At 30.2% G+C, this 23081-nt stretch overlaps 1 protein-coding gene across 2 annotated transcripts in view; it reads left to right on the top strand.

The window, feature by feature from the left end:
• The window catches only part of Mp (collagen XV/XVIII-type protein multiplexin), a 202287-nt gene that overhangs the window by 149023 nt on the left and 30183 nt on the right, over nucleotides 1-23081 (top strand). For both annotated transcript variants that reach the window (XM_015316488.2, XM_015316487.2), the window contains exon 5: nucleotides 22034-22105. In XM_015316488.2, the coding sequence (XP_015171974.2) occupies nucleotides 22034-22105 (72 nt within the window). The remainder of the gene's footprint in view (nucleotides 1-22033; nucleotides 22106-23081) is intronic.

Raw genomic sequence — 23081 nt, 5'->3', positions numbered from 1 at the left:
TCGTAACGTCTAAGTTTAATAAAGGTTCGCTTAAAAAAATTGTTTCCTCGAGGAAATTTAACTATTCGCTTATCCGTTTCTACATAAATTATAGATGGATTTACCTCCGGAAGGCCTAGGATTCTCATTTACTGCACGCTTTTTCGATAAAGTTATGATCGCACGATTGCGATCTAATGACCGAGTAGTACGCCCTGAAACTGTTAACTAAACTGCTTTTTTTTTCTTATCATTAAAACATAAATTACCGATAGATTAGCAGGAAAAGGTTAGCATTCTCATTTGCCATGAGCAATTTCGATCAAAATTCCCTACGGAAGAAAAAAGAAAAATGATAATTCACTATCGTGAGTACACACACGCACGCGTGCGTACTATGTATACTGTATAGTCGATAATAACTGCTATAAACGATAGCAAAGTAACCGATAACCGAGTTCGAAACATGTTCATTTCCCTATTTTCAGTACGCTGACAGAAGATCGTTAAACGAACTTTTTCATTTCTGCAAAACATAGAACAAAAGGGGAAATGCTAAACCTTTAAACGCTCGTTCTGCATATCGAAAGTTTTAAAAGCTTTTATAGAAAACAAAAAAAAATATTATTGTGCTTGTCGTAAATTTAACTAATTTTCCGGACGAAAAATAAGTTGCGGTATCAAAAACCATTCGCTGAAAGATAACGAGGTTATCAACCAAGTATCTTTCGGTTCAAACAACCGTTTTTTACCGGCCATGAATTTCGATAGAAGATTTTCTAGATATGTTATTATCTCAATAATTGATCGTAAATGTTTCGACCTCTGCCACATAGATAAAATGAAAAGAAATACATATAAATGTGGAATATTAAAACGAACTTTTCTCAGCAAGAAAATATCTATCTTACAAAAATGCGAACGAGAAACTGCATAGCGAAGTAAAACCGAAAAGTAATTCAACGGGGATAGAAGTAGATACCTTGGAAACGTGTTCATTTTAAAAATAACGTAAAGCCTGAGTGTTAAACGAGCTTCTTTCTTGCGTGCAATTTTTTAAATAGCAATTAAAACTTTCGAGCGCGTGAAAAACATTTTAAGTATAAGAAAACAATAAAGATTTCCTTAAATATCACGTGAAACGAGTAATATTAAATGTTAACTTATAATAAATGTAAATATTTCAAAATATTTGTAAAAGTAAATACGAGAGAATAATTATTTAACTTTGAGAATTTAATATCAGCTCAAATATTTCATTCTAAAGAAATTTATTAGAAATATACTTATCAATATGGCAAAATATCCACTTTTATTTTTCAACCTTAAAAGCCATCAAATTTTGATCTCCTTCTTCCTATGAGAATTTTATTTTATTCTAATTAAATATTATTTATAATCAATATTGTTACGTCCTGTAATAAATCAAAAGATAATCAGTTTTTCGTCATATCGTAAAGCCCTTGTCAAGAACAAACATGAATTTATATTATATGCACTGATTTCAAATTTAGACTTGTTTGTTTATCACCACTTTTACAAAATGTAAAATACAGATTTAACAACTAATGATAGACTTTTTAATTAATTTGTAACTGACGAATACGGAATGTGTTTTTTGACTGACTAACTTATTCTAATTACTTTTCCTAATTTCCATCCTTTTTACTATTCTTAATTCATTATATGCTGAGATTTTACGTAAGATTTAGTTTCTAGTCTAAAGAAATAGTTTCTTAAAAACACTAACTTTAGTTCTAAAATATGATCTTCAATTAATTCAGCACGATGCATACGTGATTACTTCCCAGAGGATACTTACCTCTTTTTCTCTTTCAAGCACTTATGTTTTTATCTTATTTTGTTTATCTTTTACTTTACCAGATATTGTATCATTCATAGACGCCCAAATTGAAACGTTCCTCTTGTTCTCTTATTGCGCACACACATACACATGTACACCATAGACGCATATTAAACTATAAAACTTTATTCTAATAATAAATAACAAAAGGCAATCTATTTTTAAATCTTACACTATTTTAAAATAATATCACCATTTATGATTTTAGTTGATTTTACAATTTAATGAATGACACAGAAATCGTAGAATTGGGTTTAATGTATTTTTAATAACAAAAAAATTGGGAATCATTTCGAATAACGTCTTCAAAAATTAGTTAGAAAATTGATAAGTAATAGATTGTCGATAACAGTACGATAAAAAAGAGAGCATATAATTAATGCTAAAAATGATCTCGATTTTGTCTTAAGTGAATCTTGAAGTTTCTGACCATTATCGAAGAAAAAAGTTAAAGAAGGAAAAAAGAAATTAACGTCAGCAGAACGTAAAAATACAAATAATAATTTTGTTTAACTTTGATATAGAATAATAATAAACCATTTTATTGCAGTCTTTTGATTTTATTGATTTTGTAAATGAACCAAATATATATTGAAATAAAATTTCACCTATGCTAGAATTAAAACCCGATTTCCTTTGACGATAGAATTGGAAAATTAAATTAACATTACGAGAGATCGATATATGATCCTGGATATTTCTTTTTTTTTCTTTCTTTTTAAAAAAAATATAACTATACAGAAGTATACAGCTACGTGACCGGAATATGCCTTAAATAAGGAATTTGACAAGACGAAAAACCATGTAGGATTAAATAGTCTAAGAGAAATAGTCTTCGTTCTCGTCATTTTTCACGATCAATCTCGACTTTTACTCGCGTCACCTCGAACTTACGAATTGTATTCGCAAGGGAAAAGTTTATTGAGAAGCTCGATGGAAACGGCAAAGTTCGTACACTTGACTTTTAAAATGGTCTATAATTGACCGATAGAAATATATATATATATATATGTAGTATACTATTTATAACGATACATTTGAAAAGATTTAACTATATGTTTACCTATATAACTACTTATTTTTATAAGCGAACGAATGAAATTTTAACAAGATAGCTTACATATCTTACACAGTTTTCTCAATACTTCAAAAGTTTTCATGAAATTTATGGAGTAAGACGTTTTATTTAACGCGTTACAAGTCTAACTGACGTCTCTGTATTATTAGCCCCATAAATCGTCGTACACTAACACGTTTCTTGACTATAATACCGTTCTTGTTTACGAAGCATTAAGTTATTAACTATTCACACTGATATACTAATAAGATTTGATCTTAAATACGAAAGAAAATTGTTATTATTTTTTTAACGAGAAAGAAAAATATTCTTTTTTCTTTTCATTTCATCGTCATGACACATATTACATCACAAATACTAACCGAAATTAATTATCGTGCCAATTCGTGTAATTTTGGTACATTTTTTGCTACCTCAATATGCCAATTTCAAAATATCCTTTTCTTTATAAATCAGAATTTTATATCGATTTACATGTATTAAATACAGTTAAGATAAAAATCGATTAATTTGACACACCATTATACATGTGTTTATATATCTATGTATAAAATTTTTGTCATAATTCATATAAAAAAGTAACAAAATGATATGATATAATATATTTTTCACGAGATTTCAATGAAATTCTAAGCATTGAAATTTGATCTAAAATATTTATTCGATTTAATTCATAGAAAAATTTAAATTCGAACAACTATTAATCGTTTGTATGTATCATGCATTTGTGAAATTCTATCGTATTTTGCAAACTCGTGAATACTCTCTCTCTCTCTCTCTCTCTCTTTTTCTCTTTCTCTCTTTATCTCTCTCTCAAGTTGAATACTACCATCAAAATCGTATTTTCTCCATCGAAAGAAGGATAGGTAGTAGTAATATTAGTAGTGGTAGTAATAGTCGTAGTAGTTGTTGTTTACGAGGACGAAACAATTTCGTTTCGGAAACGCCGAGTTGAATACGTATTTTACAGCGCGTTAGGCACTACTGCCGAAAATTGTATGTCGGTACCATGTAACGAAGCTAATGGCAAATTTTGTCGATATACAAGCAAGAGAAAGAGAGAATAGTGAATTACCTATTCCAAGTACGATTCCAAGCACGCACGAATCGAACGAGAGACTCATGTACATATATATATAATGTATACTTTGCTATTTATTTGTATTTATATTTATATAATTTTTTCGAACATAAAATCCTTAGTTTTATCCTTGTTTATGTCCTTTTTCTGGTTCACTAATGTAAATCTATACTTGTATTTATACATATACATATATGCATTTAAGTAATTACATTCACGATATAAGTTAATTCGGATAAATGCACGTATTCATATGCGAATGTATTTATCAATATACATCTTTTCTTATTTGAGCAAATTTTTCTACATTATTTTTCTTCACGATTTGTCTTGAAGCTCAATGTCAATCAACTTTATTCGCGACCCCATCACGTTGAGAATACTTCACGAACGTTCCTGTAGAGATATTCTTCAGAAGTAAATTAAATACCTCGATCTTACTACAAGATAAATTGCGCAAAATATAAACAGAAGTTGTAGGATTTTCTTATAGCATCATTTGGACTGGAAAAAAAAGATAAATAGAAGAGAGAAAGAAGGTTAAAAGGAAAGTTAGGAAACAAAAAATGTTTACATTTGCATTTAGATACTTCATCGGAATAAATTTCTTCTTCGAAATATGTATAATATATAAAAGGTGTCCAAAAAGTTAGGATCAAAATTAAACAAAATATTACTAAAGTCAAATAAATGAAAAGAATTGATATAAATTTATGTTCAAAAATTCTTTATTGAAAATATATATGTTTTGATAGATATTTATATTTTATCGAGTCAGTTAAGAGAAATATTTGAAAATTTCTCCTTTTATTAGAATGCAGGCTTCCCTTCGACGAAGTAGTGATTGCCCAATTCTTTCAAATGTACTAACTGTACTGAAAATAATAGTAAATGCATTTTGAATACTTTCCCAAAGTTCATCTTCTGTTTCAATTGTATTTTTACAAAACAACTTTTTTATGTGACCTCATAAATAGAAGTCCAGAGGCATTAAATCAGATGACCTTTTGTATGACTATATAAACTTTTTTCATCTATTTGACCTCAGTATACGTTTGACCATAGTATATGTATGGTCCCAACCTTTTTAGATACTCTGTATATATAAAATTCGTATATTGTATATATAAAATTCGAGAACAGTATAAAAACAAATTTATTGCTCTTTTTATTTTCACTGATTCTAATATTCTCTTGATATTGTTATTACGTTAGTTAATAACATTGTGTATTAATAGCGTCCAAATATCACGATGATCTCATTTTAGTCAGCAAAAATTTCCAAAACATCAAAATATCGTTTCATCTTATCTCTACGAGATTCCAATCATAATTATAATTCGTTTACGACCAAATTAAAAATAATAAGATGGAAGAATTATTGAAGAAAAACAATTATTACAATCAATTCTAAAAAAAAAAAAAAGATCGAAAATACTTATTCAAAATTGAGTTACTGATTATATCATCTTAAAGTAGTTTAAAAATCAATAAAAATAATAAATAAAAATCAATGAGAAGATGAAGATATAGGTAATATCTTTAAACGTAGGTTTTAAAAATAGAAAAACTATAAAAAACTTTATAAATGAAAACAAGGCGATGTCAAACACCGAGTAATTTCGTTGGTAAATTTAATAGAAATACGAATTAATTATAAAGTTGATAAAGTAAATCAATGTGCTTGAGAGTTTAAGTGACGTTTGCTAGTAAGTGCAATTAAAACGAAAGTCAACCATAAAAGTATACGTATGCATCAATCTATCAAATACCTATAGATGCATATATATATATATATATATATATATATATAACATAGACTGGGTCAGTACTCCTTTCGCCCGATATCTGCTTTTGTTCGGCACACTTTATACGTGCAGAAACTACTCGTCGTCACGTCTAAACGTCACCACCGTCAATGCTGTCTCCGCTGCAATTTAACGCGTGACGTTATGTTTTGTCGTGGTTCATAAAAAATCGGACGGGATCACCAAAAAGGCCAAAGTTAAAAAATTGAGAGTAAAAAATATACGTATGAAAAACAATAAGAAGAAAACAATTTACGATATCGACGAGAGTATGTACAAAGTGAAGTAACAATATCATTAAGTTTTAAACTATTTTGTTAAATTAATCGAAATAAAAATTTCAATTTTTTTTTTAATTCAGAATGACCATTTCATTTTTACTGGATTGATTAAAAGTATGAAGAAAAACTTATAACCTATGAAAATATAATAAATCTTATTATAATGATTATTATTATTATTATTATTATATTTAATGGTATAGAGTAATACTTTCTTGAAGAATAATATTCATAATGAAAATTATCGAATTACGTTTACATTGAGGAATAACTTGGAAATCATAATTAAATCACACACTTCCGAAGAGTCAATCTTCAAAATTTATTTCCAATGATCCTATTAAATCTATAAAAAAAATCTCCAAATTCAATTCGTAAATTTTATTAAAAGAATATTCTTATTAAATTAATTTATATGAATTATAAAGACATTATTTTCAACGATATTTTAAAAATAGTTTTATTAAAAAAAATTTAACAGCGAAAGATATGAAATCTAAATTCTATGGATCTCTTAATGTTTAAAATTTACAAGAATCTTGTATTTCTTTTATAAATTGTATGAATTTTAAATATACATTATTTTGGACGTAGGAAATTTTAAGAAAAAACATGTTATAATAATTAATTTAAAAAAAAAAAGAATTACAAATATTAGATATCATCTGATACGATAATTGGTCATCATTTTTGGGAAAATTGATCATTATTTCCAGACTAATTTTCGTGCTTGTACGACCCAACGTATCGGCAAATGATTAATGATTAAAAAGGTTGACGTCATCATAGAACAACACATGTTCTTCACCATGAGAACAGCGATTGGATCCCTGCTCTACCATTTTTTGATATTTATTTTGCTATTTCTCTGTCTCTTTCTCTCTCCCTTTCTAAAATAAATCGATCGGATTATTGTACAAAAACGAAAAATCAAATTGAAAATATAGTCAATTCGACATCAATAAAAGGATTGTTATTTCTAATAATGAAATTATATATCTTCTTTATAATAAGTTAGAAAAATTGTCTTATCGAAAAAGTATTATCGGAATCTAATTTGAAAGTTTTTCGTAAACGACAAGAGACAGAGAAGTAGGATTGTTTTTCCGATTTTCAACTTTCCAGAATTTTCTTTCAAAATATGAATTTCCACAATTTTATTATCCATATTTTTCAAATTTTACGTTTATTTCTATCATATCGTTTAGAAAAGATTATATCGGGGAACAAAAGCAAAATAAAAATTTGAATATCGATTGAATTCGTTAGGCTATTGAAAAGTCAATAGATTTTTGAGCAGTTTAATCAGTACGATACTATCGGATTTCTTATACGTTTCTGAATTTGAAACTAAAACCGCTCTTGTTTTCTCTCTCTCTCTCTCTCCCTCTCTCTTCCTCTTTCTCTTTCGAACCGTTTTAACTCGGACTCGGTTAACATACTCACCAAACTATCTTTGACCCCAATCGAGCAGTCGAACTCGACACACTCGGATAGGAAGTTTGTTCGTCATTAAGTGTCCAACCATTTAGAGCGCTTCAGGTCTAACTTCGAATATGTCTATATATTAAGAATAAATATTTATGAACTTTAGGGATGATTGTGCAACTAGAAAATTAAAAAGTACGTTCATAAGTTACTTTATTTTACGCATAATAAAGTAAAATATCTTAGGGAAGAGATTAAATAAATACCTATGTAATTTATATATCAGAAATTATATATATATATTTTTTTTAATTTATATTTTGAAAAATATATTTGATATATACATATATACGTTAATACATTATAAAAGCTATCTATTTGGACTAAGGACGTATATATGCGTTTTTCAATTACTTTGACTTCCCTCGAGCTTGATCCTCTTTCCTTTTTTTTTTTATTTAATTAACATAGTACACATTAGCAAAAAAAATATTCCATTTCCAACGATCGTAACCGCTAGGCGCATGCCGTTCAATAGTATTCACCACTTAAAGAGTTAATATAATGTCATATTGTCGAATTAGTTTTTAAGTAAATATTGTTAATTTCAATACACACACACATACGAAAAAAAATGTCTCCATTAATTAAATGATGTCCGTTATAAAAGATAAAAAATTTGATAAAACGAATCAGCAGCCATACTCGATGGAATTAACAAACATTAAACAAGATTATCAATTAATCTCTCACTTTTCGCATCGCTGAAATAAATTTTAATAACGAGAATTTAACATTGGTATATTCATATTTTTTTTACCAATACTGATTTCCTCTCTATCTGGTTTCTACTATATTCACGCTTAACGATCAAAACAAACTTCCGAATTATTACGAAAAAAAATTATTTGATGAAATATATAATTCTCTTCAATTATTGTGTTATTTTAATTAAAACATCATTGATTTTTTAATAAAGATAAAAATAAAAGAAACTAAGATAGTTTTACGATAACGAATATCATTACATTGTAAAAATATTTTTAACTGATCAATATTTTGCTTCTAATATTTTTTTAAAATAGCCTTAGAGTTCATAACCCCATACTGAGCAATTTGTAAAGTAGAGCTTTACATAAACTAACTGACTAATATTTTATGATCTAAAAGTGATCTAAAATTTTTGTTTTTTTTTAAAAGATGCACGCATAATTATATCCCAACAAAGACTCCAATTTTTTTCTCTTTCAAGCGCTCTTGTTTTTCTATTTTTATCTATTATTTCTTTCTTAACGTTATCATTCTCCCCACCCTTATGCATATTATGAGAAAATTTGTTCTCTATCCATTTTTTCTTGGTTTAACAATGAGATCGCCTTACATAAAGAAACCACCTATAATCTCCTGTTAGACTGTTACCTTAAGCAAACTTAATGTCATTCATCAACTTGAAACATTTTTCTTGTGTTCTTATTGCTCATACACATACATACGCAAGACATAGACACTATAAATGCATACTACGATATGAACTCTTATTATAATGAAAAATAAAAAGCGATCGGTTTTTAAGCCTTACCACATTGTGCATACAAATATAAAAAATCTGTGAATATTTCAGGATGAGAAATGAATGAAAGATTATGATCAATAAAATAACTAATGATAAAAGTAACACGTATAAAAGGAAACAGAGTTAAACGGAGTTAATAAAAATTTGAAAGAAGGGATCTAAAGAAGAATCTATCGATTCAATGATACTATAATTGAGAGAAAGAGAGAGAGAGAGAGTAAAGAAATGGCGTCTTAACTCAGCGGTTTACGTACCTTTATTTTTACGATTACGCTCGCGTAAAATCAAAGTTTCATATAAACCCCGTGGGATCTTCGAAGAAAAAGGAAGGATCGAAGCATTATCAGGAAAAATCTTCGAGGGACAAAGTTGATGAATAAGAGGACGTAGAAGAAAAGCAGGGGGGGGGAGAGAAAAAAAGAGAGATGAAACCTAAGCTTGAAGTAGAGCTCGAATGCATAAAGTTAAATACCCGCGGGCATAACTTACTCTTCAACAAGCGAATATCCGGACTAAGCTACCCCTTTTTTACCCCAGTCACCCTCTCGACATCTCCAATACAAATATCTTGTTTTTTACTGTCATAATACGAAGATGCCTCCTTCTGCATCTTTTTTCACTTCTACTTCCCCTTTTTTTCTTACTCTTTTTCTCTCTATTTCTTCAGTGTACTAATTTTTTCTTTTTCTTTTGCGATGAGAGAGAAAGAGAGGCGTCGTTGTTGGATTTACTACTTCGTTGAAGTCTTAATGCCTAAACTCAGAAATACAGTCTGGGGATGGATCGAGTGTCGTGACGGAATTATCCAACATTAAATAAGTCTCGTGTCAAGTTCGGCTTTGACCTGTTTTATAACAGTGTATTTCTCTTATTTTATTTTCCTTCTTTTCCTTCTCATTCTTCTTCTTCTTCTTCTTCTTCTTCTTCTTCTTCTTCTTCTTCTTCTTCTTCTTTAATATCAGAACTTGAGAAAGAATTAAATGTTATTTGGATAACGTGCAAAAAGTTAAGGTATGATAACAGTAGTTGATATTTAATATATATCATTTCTTATAAAAGTTTATAAAATAGTAAGGTAATTTTGTAAGTGCACCAAAAAAGACACTCAGGTAATTAACTCGAAGTAATTTGTACAGTGTTATATGCATTGTGTTATCGTGTGCATACAATCAAAAATTATTATATCATAAGTAATGTCGATTTTTCACCCGAACGTTATATTACGTATTAAATACCATATTTGGGAGAATCGATAATTATTAATCGATAAAATATTTATTGAAACGATATCGAAAATTTAAGCTTAAAAATGGGTAATCTTAAAAATATTTGCGAGCAAATATAATTTAAAAAATCAAATTATTGGTTAAATATTGTTTTAATTTCTCCTATATATGCGAATCCAGTGGATGAAATACGATAAATAAATATATCGAAAGTAAATATTCAGAAATATAAAAGCTAAATTGTTGGAATTAATTTGATTACTAAGAGAAAGTAAAAGAAATGTTACAAAACAAAGAAAATGATAAGTAACAAGAAAAATTGATAGAAAAAAGAAAAAAAGAAATGACTATGTAAATAATCAAAATAAAAGTAAAAGAATACGTCCTCAAATATCTTATGATACTTCAAAAGATTTTCTATTATATCCTTTTTGTTTTATCTCAAGAGCTACTACAATTTTTTTTAGTTGAAGCTTATCATTAGCGAACTTCAAATACGATATATTTTATGAGGTTAAATTTTAATAAGCGTTCTGCAAACAATCTTATCATTAAAATAACAAGGATTTTGTTAAATGTAATTCAATAAAATCTTCAATTTAAACTAAAGTAGATACCTGTTGGATCCTGACGAATGAGAAAGTAAATTTAAAATATTTAAATGAATATTAAGTATTTTTCTACAAACGCGAGAATCTTATGTTGATTTTTGATTTTATACGTTAATAATTATAAATAAATCTAAGATGACAGATGTGACTTTTCTTTTTATAACTTATATAAATATTGATTCGATTACAATACGTTTCTTAATAATATTCTATAGATTTGTGGTGAGGTAATATAGTCGATAAATCTAAAGTGGTAAGTTTTCTAAAGGATGGGAAAATTTGCGAGATAAAGAAGGAGAGAAAGAGAAAGAGAGATAGATAGAGAGAGAGAGAGAGAGAGAGAGAGAGAGAAAATATAGAGAGAGAGAAATAGAGAGGGAGAGAGAAAATAGAGAGGGAGAGAGAGAACGCACAAATCACCTGTTATCGTTGAAACATCTAGAACAGAGAACCCGCGGCCATTCGTAACGAAACGAAGGTGCGATTCCAGCCACTTACAGGACTACGATAACTTTGTCACCCTGGCGATGTGCTACGAAAGCGGTTTCGTATTTTCCGCAAGCTGTAACGATATCTATGGCTGGTGATAAATTTTACCATCTATTAAGATTTATTATACGATGTAAAACGAGTCCATTAAAAGCTGCTTCATTTAATGATCATTTAACAAAGACGACAGTGGTAATAAAATAATGCAATATAATTATTCATTTGAAACGTTTCAAGTTGCACAATATGAGAACATTGGTCGTTAAACTGAATAAAACAGGAAACGGAAATACAATAGTTACATTTAAGAATTATTATTTTCTGTTCAATGAAATTCTTAACGAAGCGAAATCTTGATAACATCTTTTATTTGAGAATGACAAGAGAGTTATATTAAATTAATGAAGATATCAGAAAGGAGAAACATTAATGAAACAAGACTTAGATCCAGACAGACAGCACAAGCTGTAGTAACGAGACTGTAGTAACGAGGTCCTGATGTTTACTGAAGGTCCTTACACTTTGGTGTCCTACCAACTGACTACCGGATTACAGTGTGCAAACTAAAACAAGGTAAACTTACCTCGGTCAAGATGTTTACAGTAATACTCATCTAACGAGCTGTTTTTTTTTTACCTTGACTTTATTTACTTTAATTGAATCAATATTTTCATAGGTATGTACATTTTAATTTTTTATTTACTATTTATTTAAATTATAGACGATATATAAACTACTTATCGTCCATCCAGATAGGTGTTTATTTTTAAAAGATATGAAAAAAATTATTTAATCGTGAAAAATTCACGAATAAAAGATAAATAAAACTGATAGCAATAATTCTCCAGTAAAAATGATGATAAATCGATTGGACGGTTTACGAGTGATCGGCAAGCACAATTGCCATGATTGCCTCTTTTCAAGCTAGTAAGACGATTTGTACCGGACAAATATATCTACTGAAAGGTAAAAGGATGAAACTACCCATGCCTCGCACTAACAGTAAATAAGTACCCAATATCGTTGGAGCATCAAAAAGTCGATGATCGATCTGAGGTTTTAGATAGGAAAAAAGAAAGAGAAAAAGAAAAAAGAAAAATGGTTGAAAAAAAAAAGTAAGAGAATAAATGAAAGAAAGAAGAAGCCGGTGATCCTCGAACGGATTGTCGCGTTTCTAAAGCGTGAAAAAGAAGAGTAGGAAGGGGTGGAAGGAGTTTTTGGCGATAGTGGGAGAAGTGTGAAAGAGAGTGGGAGGGAAAAATGCCGATGGCTTCTGCAAGCTCATTACCTTCTTTAGAATCGTGAAACTGGAAATGGTATCAGCATCGATCGATGAAAAGTAGAAACCGGTTCTCATTATCAGCGTCGACGAGAGCTTTCCGGTAGCTGGTGCTGGCACTTGGAAAGAAAAGTGGGTAAATAGAGGTCGGAGACGATTGAAAGGGACGAAGGGCGCACGGTTTGCTTGCTAAAAGAAGAATACAATTCGAAGATGAAGGAAAGGTCGAAAAGAAGTAGGACCAAATCGAAAAGGAATAAAGAGTGTTAGATAGCTTGTGTGTTTATATGTGATATAGAAAGATAGAAAATGACACAAAGAGAAAGAAAAAGATAGAAAGAAAGAGTGAGAGAGTGATTGAGTGGACTAACTTTATTTCGAACCCAGTCGATACGAATCGCTACCGAATGCTTTTTCATTTTCTTCTTTTACCGCCTTTGTACTATGGGCTATGCGTTCTCGTTAATTAGAACCACTGTGCATTGACTTTCCAGAACACTCTAATACTACCCTTTTTTCTCTGACGAAACGACAATACTTTTCACATCTTCTAGATGAGCCAGGGCTATTGTTCCAGGGAATAACGTGCTGCGTTCTTCTTTTCCTCCTCTCGCCCTTCTTACCTCTCAAATGAGAAAATCCAGTGAATTCTAAGAGCCAAAGAGAATTGGCTGGACCATGGAAGGAAACATAAAGAGAAATTGATAACGTTCTTCTCCCGAAACGAAAACGATTCAACCTCTTCTTTTCTTTTTCATTCTTTCACTTTTCTTTTCACCTACTCTCGTCGACGCTTATTAATCTTATCTTTACTATAATATTATACTTCTATTCATTCGTTTTATTTTATAAAATATGCATTTTTTAATTTCATTCTCAAAAAACTTTTTATCAATATTATTACTTTAAATTAAATATTAAACTTTTAAATAAATAAATAAATATATATATATGTATGTATGTATGTGTGTGTGTGTGTCTAAACAACAAATAAAAATACAAAATAATTTATAACATAAAATTAAATATGAACTGAAAATTAATTTAATTATAACTTACTAAAATTATAGCTCGTTAATTATATAATGCATTCAGAGACATACTGAATGTGCGTAAATCTTGCTAGATGTTTCCGGAATATATTTGAAGTTGGAGATGCCCGAATAAGATTACAGCTTCTCGGTCAATCTTTGGTGTACTGGAAAGGTAAATCATGGATATGCATATACGCAAACAAATCGAGATGCAGAACGCTAATTAGAAGGTAATCCTATAAAAGCAGCCTTCTGATGTTGATCTATAAATGAAGAAAACGTTGTATTACCCAAATAAAGCAACATCAAAATATAATAGCATATTTTATCTCGATATTACAGATAGTCTTTTATTTAATCCGATTTATAAAAATTAATTAAATTCGTTTATTTTCTTGAAGAATGGTTAGGATTTCTTTTTATCTTTTTCTTTTACTATTTCTTTTGGGTTAACTATTATCATATATTTTTTCATATATATTAGATTTCAATTATTTTCTATTTATTATTTCTATATAACCTGTTCTCGATGAATATAAAAAACCAAGATCATCATTTTAAAATACCAATAAAAATTATACGAAATCCTTGCGTTTATTTTTATCTGCAATCATTTCAATAGTCTGATGCTAAGCTAGTTTTAGGCACGAAAATAAATAATCAATTTTAAATCAAGATATTTCATAAAATCGACGACTCTCATGAAATCGATTTACCCTATTTATAATACGTACGAGATTCAACGTATGAAAAAAATTTGAAAGAATTTTACGCTTTTCAATTTTTTTTTATCAGTTTCCTGAAAAAACGTTAATATAAAAATCAACGAACGTGGCTAGTTTTGTGAAAGAGCTATTGTCTTCCTGTCCATTTTTAAAAACCAAAAACATATACGCTAGCCATTCTGCCTGAAAAAAAAAAAACTAAAAACGAAATTCAGCTCGATATCTTTAACCACCTTTTTGAATACGTTCTATTGTAGCTTTAAAGTCACTCGTATCTACACGACATCGCCATTACATTGCCATTAGACAGTAGTTTTCGCAAAATAAAGAAATGTAGGATAGAGGAAATGTAAAAATCTCTACTGGACCGTTTTCCACGTTACATTCTAGAAGACCATAGCAAACACATATACACGCACACTGACAAACTCGATCATATTTTTTCGCTCACGTGTTAAAAGCATACGCCGTCTTTCGTACATTTTCCAACTTCTTTGAAAATTCGAATTTCACGGAAAACCTCATATGAGAGTTTAACAATAAACCATTCTAGGTGTGAAAACGATTCGCGAAATTCGTTGACCCAATATCTTTCTGAGATTCGTGAGAACTCGAAGCTGTTACATTTCTTCCTCTTAATCATTTTGCATATAAAATGTTTTTTGAAATGCCTAAACAGTAATTTCACGTTTTAAATTCAAAAATAATTATATTATGCTCCATTACCATATTGGTTCTCTGTTTTGTTGAATATAATTTATTACATTTTATTTGTGTGTGGATGTGTGGGTGTGTGTGCGTGTGCGTGTATGTGCTTCCTAAATATTTAATTTAATCCCAGGATAATGCAGACTTTTATGATATAATATTATGGAAATAATATGATGCAAATAATCCGAACACAAAGGATATTATGAATTTTTTAATATACTTATCGCTGAAAGAATTATAATTATCAAATTACATGCGTCCTTTATCTGCAGTTTTAAAGTAGTATTTAAATAACGAAATCTATATCGAATTGATAATACTGTATATTTTTTACAGTCAATGGAAATAATAATTCGATATCTTTATTAAGTATGGCTTCTATGAGATATGTAATTAATGTTTTTTCTATTGTAACATAGTATTAATTATTATATTAATTACAAATTAATAATTTATTGCAACTTGGTTATTCTATTAAAATATCAAAGCCGAATAAGGTTGATTATTTATAAATTATTATGCTAATTATTTTGTTTCTACTCATGAAAAATTGATCGATACTTATTTTAGAATACGTAAAAATTCTCAAGGGATTAGATGGAAAAAAGAAAAATAAATCTTACTGTTCTAGTAGAAAAGTTAAAAATATGTATGACAAATTGACAAATTACTCTTACTTAATATTTGACGTACGTTGTTAGATTTAATTTCAAAGAAAATAATCAGAATAGTGACAGTACTTGAAGACCAAAAAATTCTTTTATCTAACGTAATATTTATTTTACCAACACATCAGAATCTCATATTCATAGTCGATGCAATTTAATGCTTTCAGAAAATTTCATAACAATGAATATATTAAAAGAAATGTGGTCGAGGAAATATAATTGTTTTCATTCGTTAATTGTTTACAGAAAAGTTTCCACTTTCGATAATGGAAGGTTAGAAAAGTTGGACTATGACCAAAGTCTCGAGTTTTTCTTAAAGAAGAAAGACGTGTTGTGAACGTTAAAATAATATTGGCGCCTGTTGCATTGTTTTTGTAGAAGTTCGTGTGAGAAGAAATTATGGGAACCTGTGGAACGCTTGTGAGAAAGGCTTGCAAAAAGGGTTACTATACGTATTACGTATAGTTAACAATATGAAAAAAAGGGACGAGAGAGAGAGAGAATAAAAAAAACGCTACTAATCCGCCCTGTTTTCCTTTGTAATTGGACAGTGTCACGCAAGAGAGAATTTTACGTCGTTTAAAGCACAGCTTGACATGGTTTCGCACTTCGAAGAGGACATACAGTCCTCGTGTGAACAGTCGAAAGAATTCGCGATACCGATCACTATTTTTAACATTTGTCGTGAAATATCTGCTTTACCTTTGCCCTTTATCCTTTATCTATCCATACAAAGATACCTACAAATTGTAATTTCTTTACAATTTTTATTCAATATTATTTAAATATTAATTGTAAAATAATAATATACTAGAAAAATAGATAATTTAGTTTGAAAACAAAATAATGTTTCTTATTTATAATTGTTTTTTTATTTTTGATTTCCTAAAGACTCGACTGTTGCAACTGATTAAATATGAAATTTCAGAACGGAAAAAGACGCTTCAAAGAGATTTTCTGCAAGTCATAGCATACCTAATTTTTCTTTCCTTCTTCTTTATGCACAAGAATGCCAACGGCAATAAAATTAATTTCGAGAAATAAACTCTCAGAGACTTGAAAACTTCAAGAAAGATGCCTCCTAGCAACGAAAGAAATGTAGGACAGGACGTGATCCTATCGAGAAATCTGTGCTAGTGAAAGAACCATCCTGATATACAGGCGAATGTCGTTATTCGAAAAGTTTTCTCGCTCGTTAATTTTCTTTTGGACTTATTCTTCGACATTCTATGAATGTCGTGATCTCAACAAACGATAAAAAGATTGAACACTCGATTAAACGGAATAAAGATTCAATTAAATCGATCACCTGTGGTTTCCGTAATTATTTTTCGATATTTTATTCCAAGTATAACACAATGAATTCATATATATAAATATAAATATTATAAACTTATAAACGTTAAAATTTTTTTCTATAATTTTTATTTTTATTTTGTGTAAGAAAAGAAAAGAAAAGAAATGATCCATCAAGATCAGAAAAAGCATTACTACTTCTAAAGGTGTTTCTGATAATCACCGAGAAAACTAATTTCACGTTGATGTCACCCGTTTGGTTGTATTTCCAAAATGTAAAGAGATGCTGAATGAGGTTGAGAAGAAAAACAAGAAAAACAGCACCTAGTATAGAGAACGAAAGAAAGAGAAAAGAGAGAGAAAAAAAAGAAATGTAGAGAGAGAGAGTGAGAGGAAGAGCTTTTGTTTGCGTTGCGATGCTGTCAGAACAATGCAAATCCATTAAGAGCCGCCATTCGTTTGCTGTAAAATTATGCGTTTACGGGGTCGAGCACACGATGCTATATCTCCGGGATGCAGCCAAGAATTACACGTAGCAATTGCACAGGTTAACGGAAGAAGCATTAATACTTTGCTTTCCGTAATCTAATTTCTTTTCTCTTTTCTTCCCTTTTCTCATTCATTAAATAACATTTGTAAAGGATTCTTCTCATTAATTCATTATTTCTACTAAATACGAAAATATTGAACTAAATCTCAATTATGCATTATTCTTATCATAGCTAATAAGAAAAAAATTATTGAGAGAAAAGTAAGATAAGATTTCAGATAAATTAGGATATTTATCGCAGTAGCAAAGGGTCGTAAAGGGTAACGTTCCCTTGAGAATATATCTCGTAATCATTGGGCGACTTTTAAGTACCGGGACAGTAGGAAAATGTATGATATAATTAGTCCGACGGAATGGCACATAAAAGAGGTCGTGATGTCGTAACTGCCTGGATGGCACGTGTTAAACCACGTAGTACTCGTGAGTAACGTCAGACTATTTCATTGAATTATGAAGATAATTATTTAGAAAGCCGAAATATTTATATGCACAGATATGTATACACGGTTGTTCAAATAACTGTTATAAGCTATTTTCTTAGAAACTCATGAAAATAACCACTTTATGTTCGCAGTAATTGAACAGTACAAGAGGGGTAAGCTAATCTTTTAACGAACTAGATATTTTTTCGAGAAAAAAGCAAAGCCACTTAGTTTTGTAATAAATGGAAAATGGTATTAATTTTTTTTTTTTTTATATAGATAGCACTCTCATTAAACTTCATTAATTTCATGGAAAACAATTTGTAAAATTTCATTTGAGTCACCATGTATGTCCACATCAAAATCTCGTACACAAAATCTTGAGAGTCTTTTTACGGTTACTTTGTTTTCAAATTCAAGAGACATGATTTATATACGGTTTTATACAAAGTACTTTCGAAGGAAAAGCTAGTAGATCTGTCTTACAATGAAAATTTTCAAGGTTCCCCGCCAACCGACTGACTGCCTGCATGCCTGCTTGTCTACTAGTAGTAGTTCTTTGAAGTGGCCAGCTGTACGAAAAAGAAGATCTATATATAAAACTCGATCAGGATAGGAAGTTTATATGCGGCGAAAATACTTGTAAATATTTGATCAAACCGTTCGTTCCAGATTCAAAGACTCTATGTCGAGGGAAAACTCATAGTACGCACGAACTCGCTCACATACTTTCGAACGAACCACTCCGACTATTTCTCGTGCTCTAATAACGCTACGAAAATTAAACTGGCTCCCTTATTTTCATGGCTTTCTCGAATTCGTTCGTTTTATCTACGCGAAAGAATAAATTTGTCTAGCTTTGCTAGAATCTTCTTTCCTACCCTCTGTTTTTGCACGAACGAAACAATGGCGAGGTCGTCTTATAACGAAGTGAAAGAAAGCTCTACTGCTAAAAGGGGCAAAAAAGGGAAAGGAAGAATAGGAACATAGAAAGTTGGATTAAACTTTCAAACAAATGCGGCTTATCGCTTATCACTACGACATTTTTCATAAATTATAATCCTTTCTTCTCGAGCATAAAAAATAATTAAAAAAGTAAAAGAAAGAGAGAAAAAAAGGAAAGAATTCTAAAGTATCCGAAGATGACATATGTCTGACTTGATGGAGCGTGCATTGCGATAAAAAAAAATATGACGGATGATTTTCGTTTGTGAATAAGGCCTTGCAGCACGCACACAAGTATACTTATACGAAACACGTTTAAGATTGACCTGAGCGAGCAGGAATAGGACCCACAAGGTGAATACTCCCCTCTCTTCTCACGCATCTATATTTTATAGCCCTTGACTTCCAATCCGGCTAACGTATTATAAGACAGTCATCCGCAGTCATCTCTAACCGAACGATCGTTTTAAAGATGACTGAATTTAAATCTATTCGTCGTGTATTTTCGACTCGATTGTAATTGATCCTGTAACTTAACTCTCGTTTCATAATTCAGTGAGCATTTTTTTCTACAACGATTTAATTTAACTTTATTTTAATTAATTCGTAATATTTTGTACAATAACTTTAATTAGAATGTCAAAATGAAAGTGCTAATTAATATGAAATCTTCATCGAATAATTACGTCTCGTAAAATGTTAAAACATTCTAAAGTTTCTTTATATCTTTTAAATGAGATATACCATAATTCTATTATACATTAATGCGAAGTATTAATATATATACGAAGCCATAAATATTCACGTCTTAAATTTTTTCCCTTAAAAGTTATACGATCTTTTCAAAAACTTTTTGAAAATCGGTATATGGAGGAATATATAACGGACAAGCGATATCAAAAAATTATTCATTCGTTTCAATTTGGCATTGCTTATAAATGATGAGAATACGTCGATCGATCATGGAGCTTACATAATCTGTGGCTAGAATTACAAACATCCGATCACCATTGTCCACGATATTGAATCAATGTTATTCTTTATTATGGGTAATACGTTACGAAAATGATAAAGATGTTCAGTATTTTTTTCATAAAACAAAACTAAAAACCCCATACAATTAATTGTGTCTTTTCATTATCCTTTTTAAGAATTCCAGTCACTTCTCTACGAATCTTTTTTACATCTCTCCAATACTAATAAAGATGTTGCGTTTTTTCTCGCCTCTCTGAAGTGAAAACAACACACGGTTTCTATTTTTTTTCTGCACGGATCACCCATCCATTCTGCTCACGTTGCTTGACTTTAGTGATATAGAATTAGTTAATTCAGCGTGGTTGGGTCGTTCATTTAAAGTGAAGATTAATAAAATATTTAAACAAATAGATACTCTTTATTTAGGATATTAAGATATTAAAGATACATCTAATTAAGAAAAAATAAAAAAAAGGACCATATATAGGCAAAAGGAGAATTAGAAACAAAAAATAAAACATATAAAATATATATATCGAGCTAGTCGATGTCATAAAGAATTCGCACGGTACTATGCGATACTATAATTAATCTGAATACAAGTAGTACTTATACTCTCATTCTTTCATCTTTCATTCTCTCTTTCTCTCTCCCTCTCTCTCCCTCTCCCTCTCTTTCTATCTATCTATCTATCTATCTCACTTTCTTTCATACTCTTTCTGTGAATGTGTACTTTGCTTGTAAAATAACGACTGCAACGGGAAACAGATTTACCCGGGACGAATGAGAACAACTTTTCAGTTGTACAAATCCGTAGCAAGCGAGTTTTCCGGGTGAAAAAAATCACGGCTATACTTTGTTACTACCACACGACAACAACAACAACAACAACAACAACAACAACAACAACAATAACAATAACACAACAACACAACAACAACAGAGTAAAAGATTCGTGTGCGCGCGCAATGGTACTACCAGCCCCCAACATGGAAACGGACGACCGACGGAAACGCTTGCATCAAGAGAAAACTGTAAAATGCACCGTAAAGCACGTTTCTGCGGGCCATTTGGGAAGATCGATCGATCCCACGAACACTTTCAGAATGATCGATGCCCCGTTCTGGCACATGCCCGTTTCTTCGTCTTCTTCTCCTATTCCTTCCTTTTTTATATCCCCTTTTTCGTTATATTTTTTTACTATTTTCGTTTTTCTTTTTTCGAAAAATAAAGGGACAAAAATGTTGACTGGCATTAAAGATAAATCAACTTTTTTCTCACTAATATTATAATATAATGAATATTCATTTACAAGAACGAAGGAAAAAATTTATTTTCTTTTTTTGTTCTCTTAATTTGCAGAAAAGAAAATATTTAAAAGATATTCGCTAAATTGATCAGGACTATTATTTTATTTATCTCTTTTGTGATCTGAAAATTAAATTATATACGTATTTAACGAGCTTGAAGTTTCAACTAACGTTTCGTTTAATTACGGTAATTAAATAAAAATTAGATTTATGTATATCACTTACGATACGTTACGATGGAATCGATCCTCTCCATTGTAAGCTAGCATCGAAAGACACGACTACCAGCACACGTGAACTTTTCTCTTTTCGTTTCTCTCGTTAAAAGGAGTTCGATAGCGAAACGGAAAATTGAATGATAGTGCATGATTGATCGACTTGGTTAAAGGAAAACAATTAAGCGACAATCGAGCACCGCTCGAGCGCAAAATCAACGCACGAAGGTTTTTATTTTTTCTTTCGTTCGTTCGTTCGTTCGTTCGTTTTCATTCATTGGAACCTTTAACTTTTACAGCTTGAAAATTGATGACTCGTGAGAACCGAATATACAGCTACCGGCATTCGTTTGTATAACTTCGAACAATTTCTAAAAGAAAAGGAAATAACGAGACTCGTGAACAAACATAAAAGAAAGACAGTTAAAATGACGAATCCGATTTTACGAGTTATTTTTTATTATTTTCTAATCATCTATTTAAAGGGTCTACTACAATCTCTAAAACTCTATTCTGGACATCCACCGGATCTGGTGAAGTGCACAGCTGAATTTAACGTAAGTACACTTATAATTTTAAATATATATTCGAGAAATGTGCCTTAAGGAAAAAATTTCTTCTCTCCCAATAAGGTAATAAGCTATTTAGTAAAGGTATAATCGTAATAAATATTCGGTTGACTCATAAATATATAAACGCCGTTATAATAATAAATAAAATAACATATTTTTAATATATGTCCTTGTTATCATATGTAATAATAAATAATTACTTATATATAACAATAACAAGTTTTTTGGGATACAAATTTCGAATTTCATCATTTTGCATAACAAATATATATTATATTGTAAATAATTTCTGATTCTTATAAAAGCGCTTACTTATGAATGAAACTAGTAAAAATAAAGCGATACAATAACATATCAACGAGAGTTTAATGAAAATACACTTGGTTGGTCTATTGAAATTCATCAAATTTGATTTCCCATATCGTACGTCAATTCGTCGGTTATTCTCGACTTCCTATGAGAGCAAGTCGTAGCTACTCTCTCGTGGTCGAGGCTTTACCTGTTCGCTTACAGCCTCGCGGGCAGCAATCGCGCTTTGAACGGATCGCGGTGAGTCAGCAACGATAAATCGAGCAATTTATGAAGCGGCACGGGCAACGACCATCCTCGAGGAATAATGTCGTGATCGGTATATAATACTAGAATACATGTATATGTATATGCATTTGTCTAGTACTACGACCTGTGTACATCTATATCAGTATGTATATATATATTATATGTGTATATACATTTACTCATACATGTATAATATACATACTAGACAAAGGTACTCGGTTGAGGAACACAGGTCGTCGAATCGAAGAATCATCTATGAGATAGGAAATTCACTTCGCTAATCTGGAGAAGATGTTCTTCTACACTCATCAGAATATTTTTGCAATTGTTTGATTAATTTATCCCACGAGCTTATTCGCCGAATTAACTTGTATCGTCGTGAATAAATTTGTCCAGCTGGTAC

Source organism: Polistes dominula, unplaced genomic scaffold (genome assembly GCF_049000335.1).
Source record: "Polistes dominula isolate Pdom_NZ unplaced genomic scaffold, Pdom_raw_medaka contig_77, whole genome shotgun sequence".
Lineage (NCBI taxonomy): Eukaryota > Metazoa > Arthropoda > Insecta > Hymenoptera > Vespidae > Polistes > Polistes dominula.
This window is presented reverse-complemented; position numbering and strand designations above follow the sequence as displayed.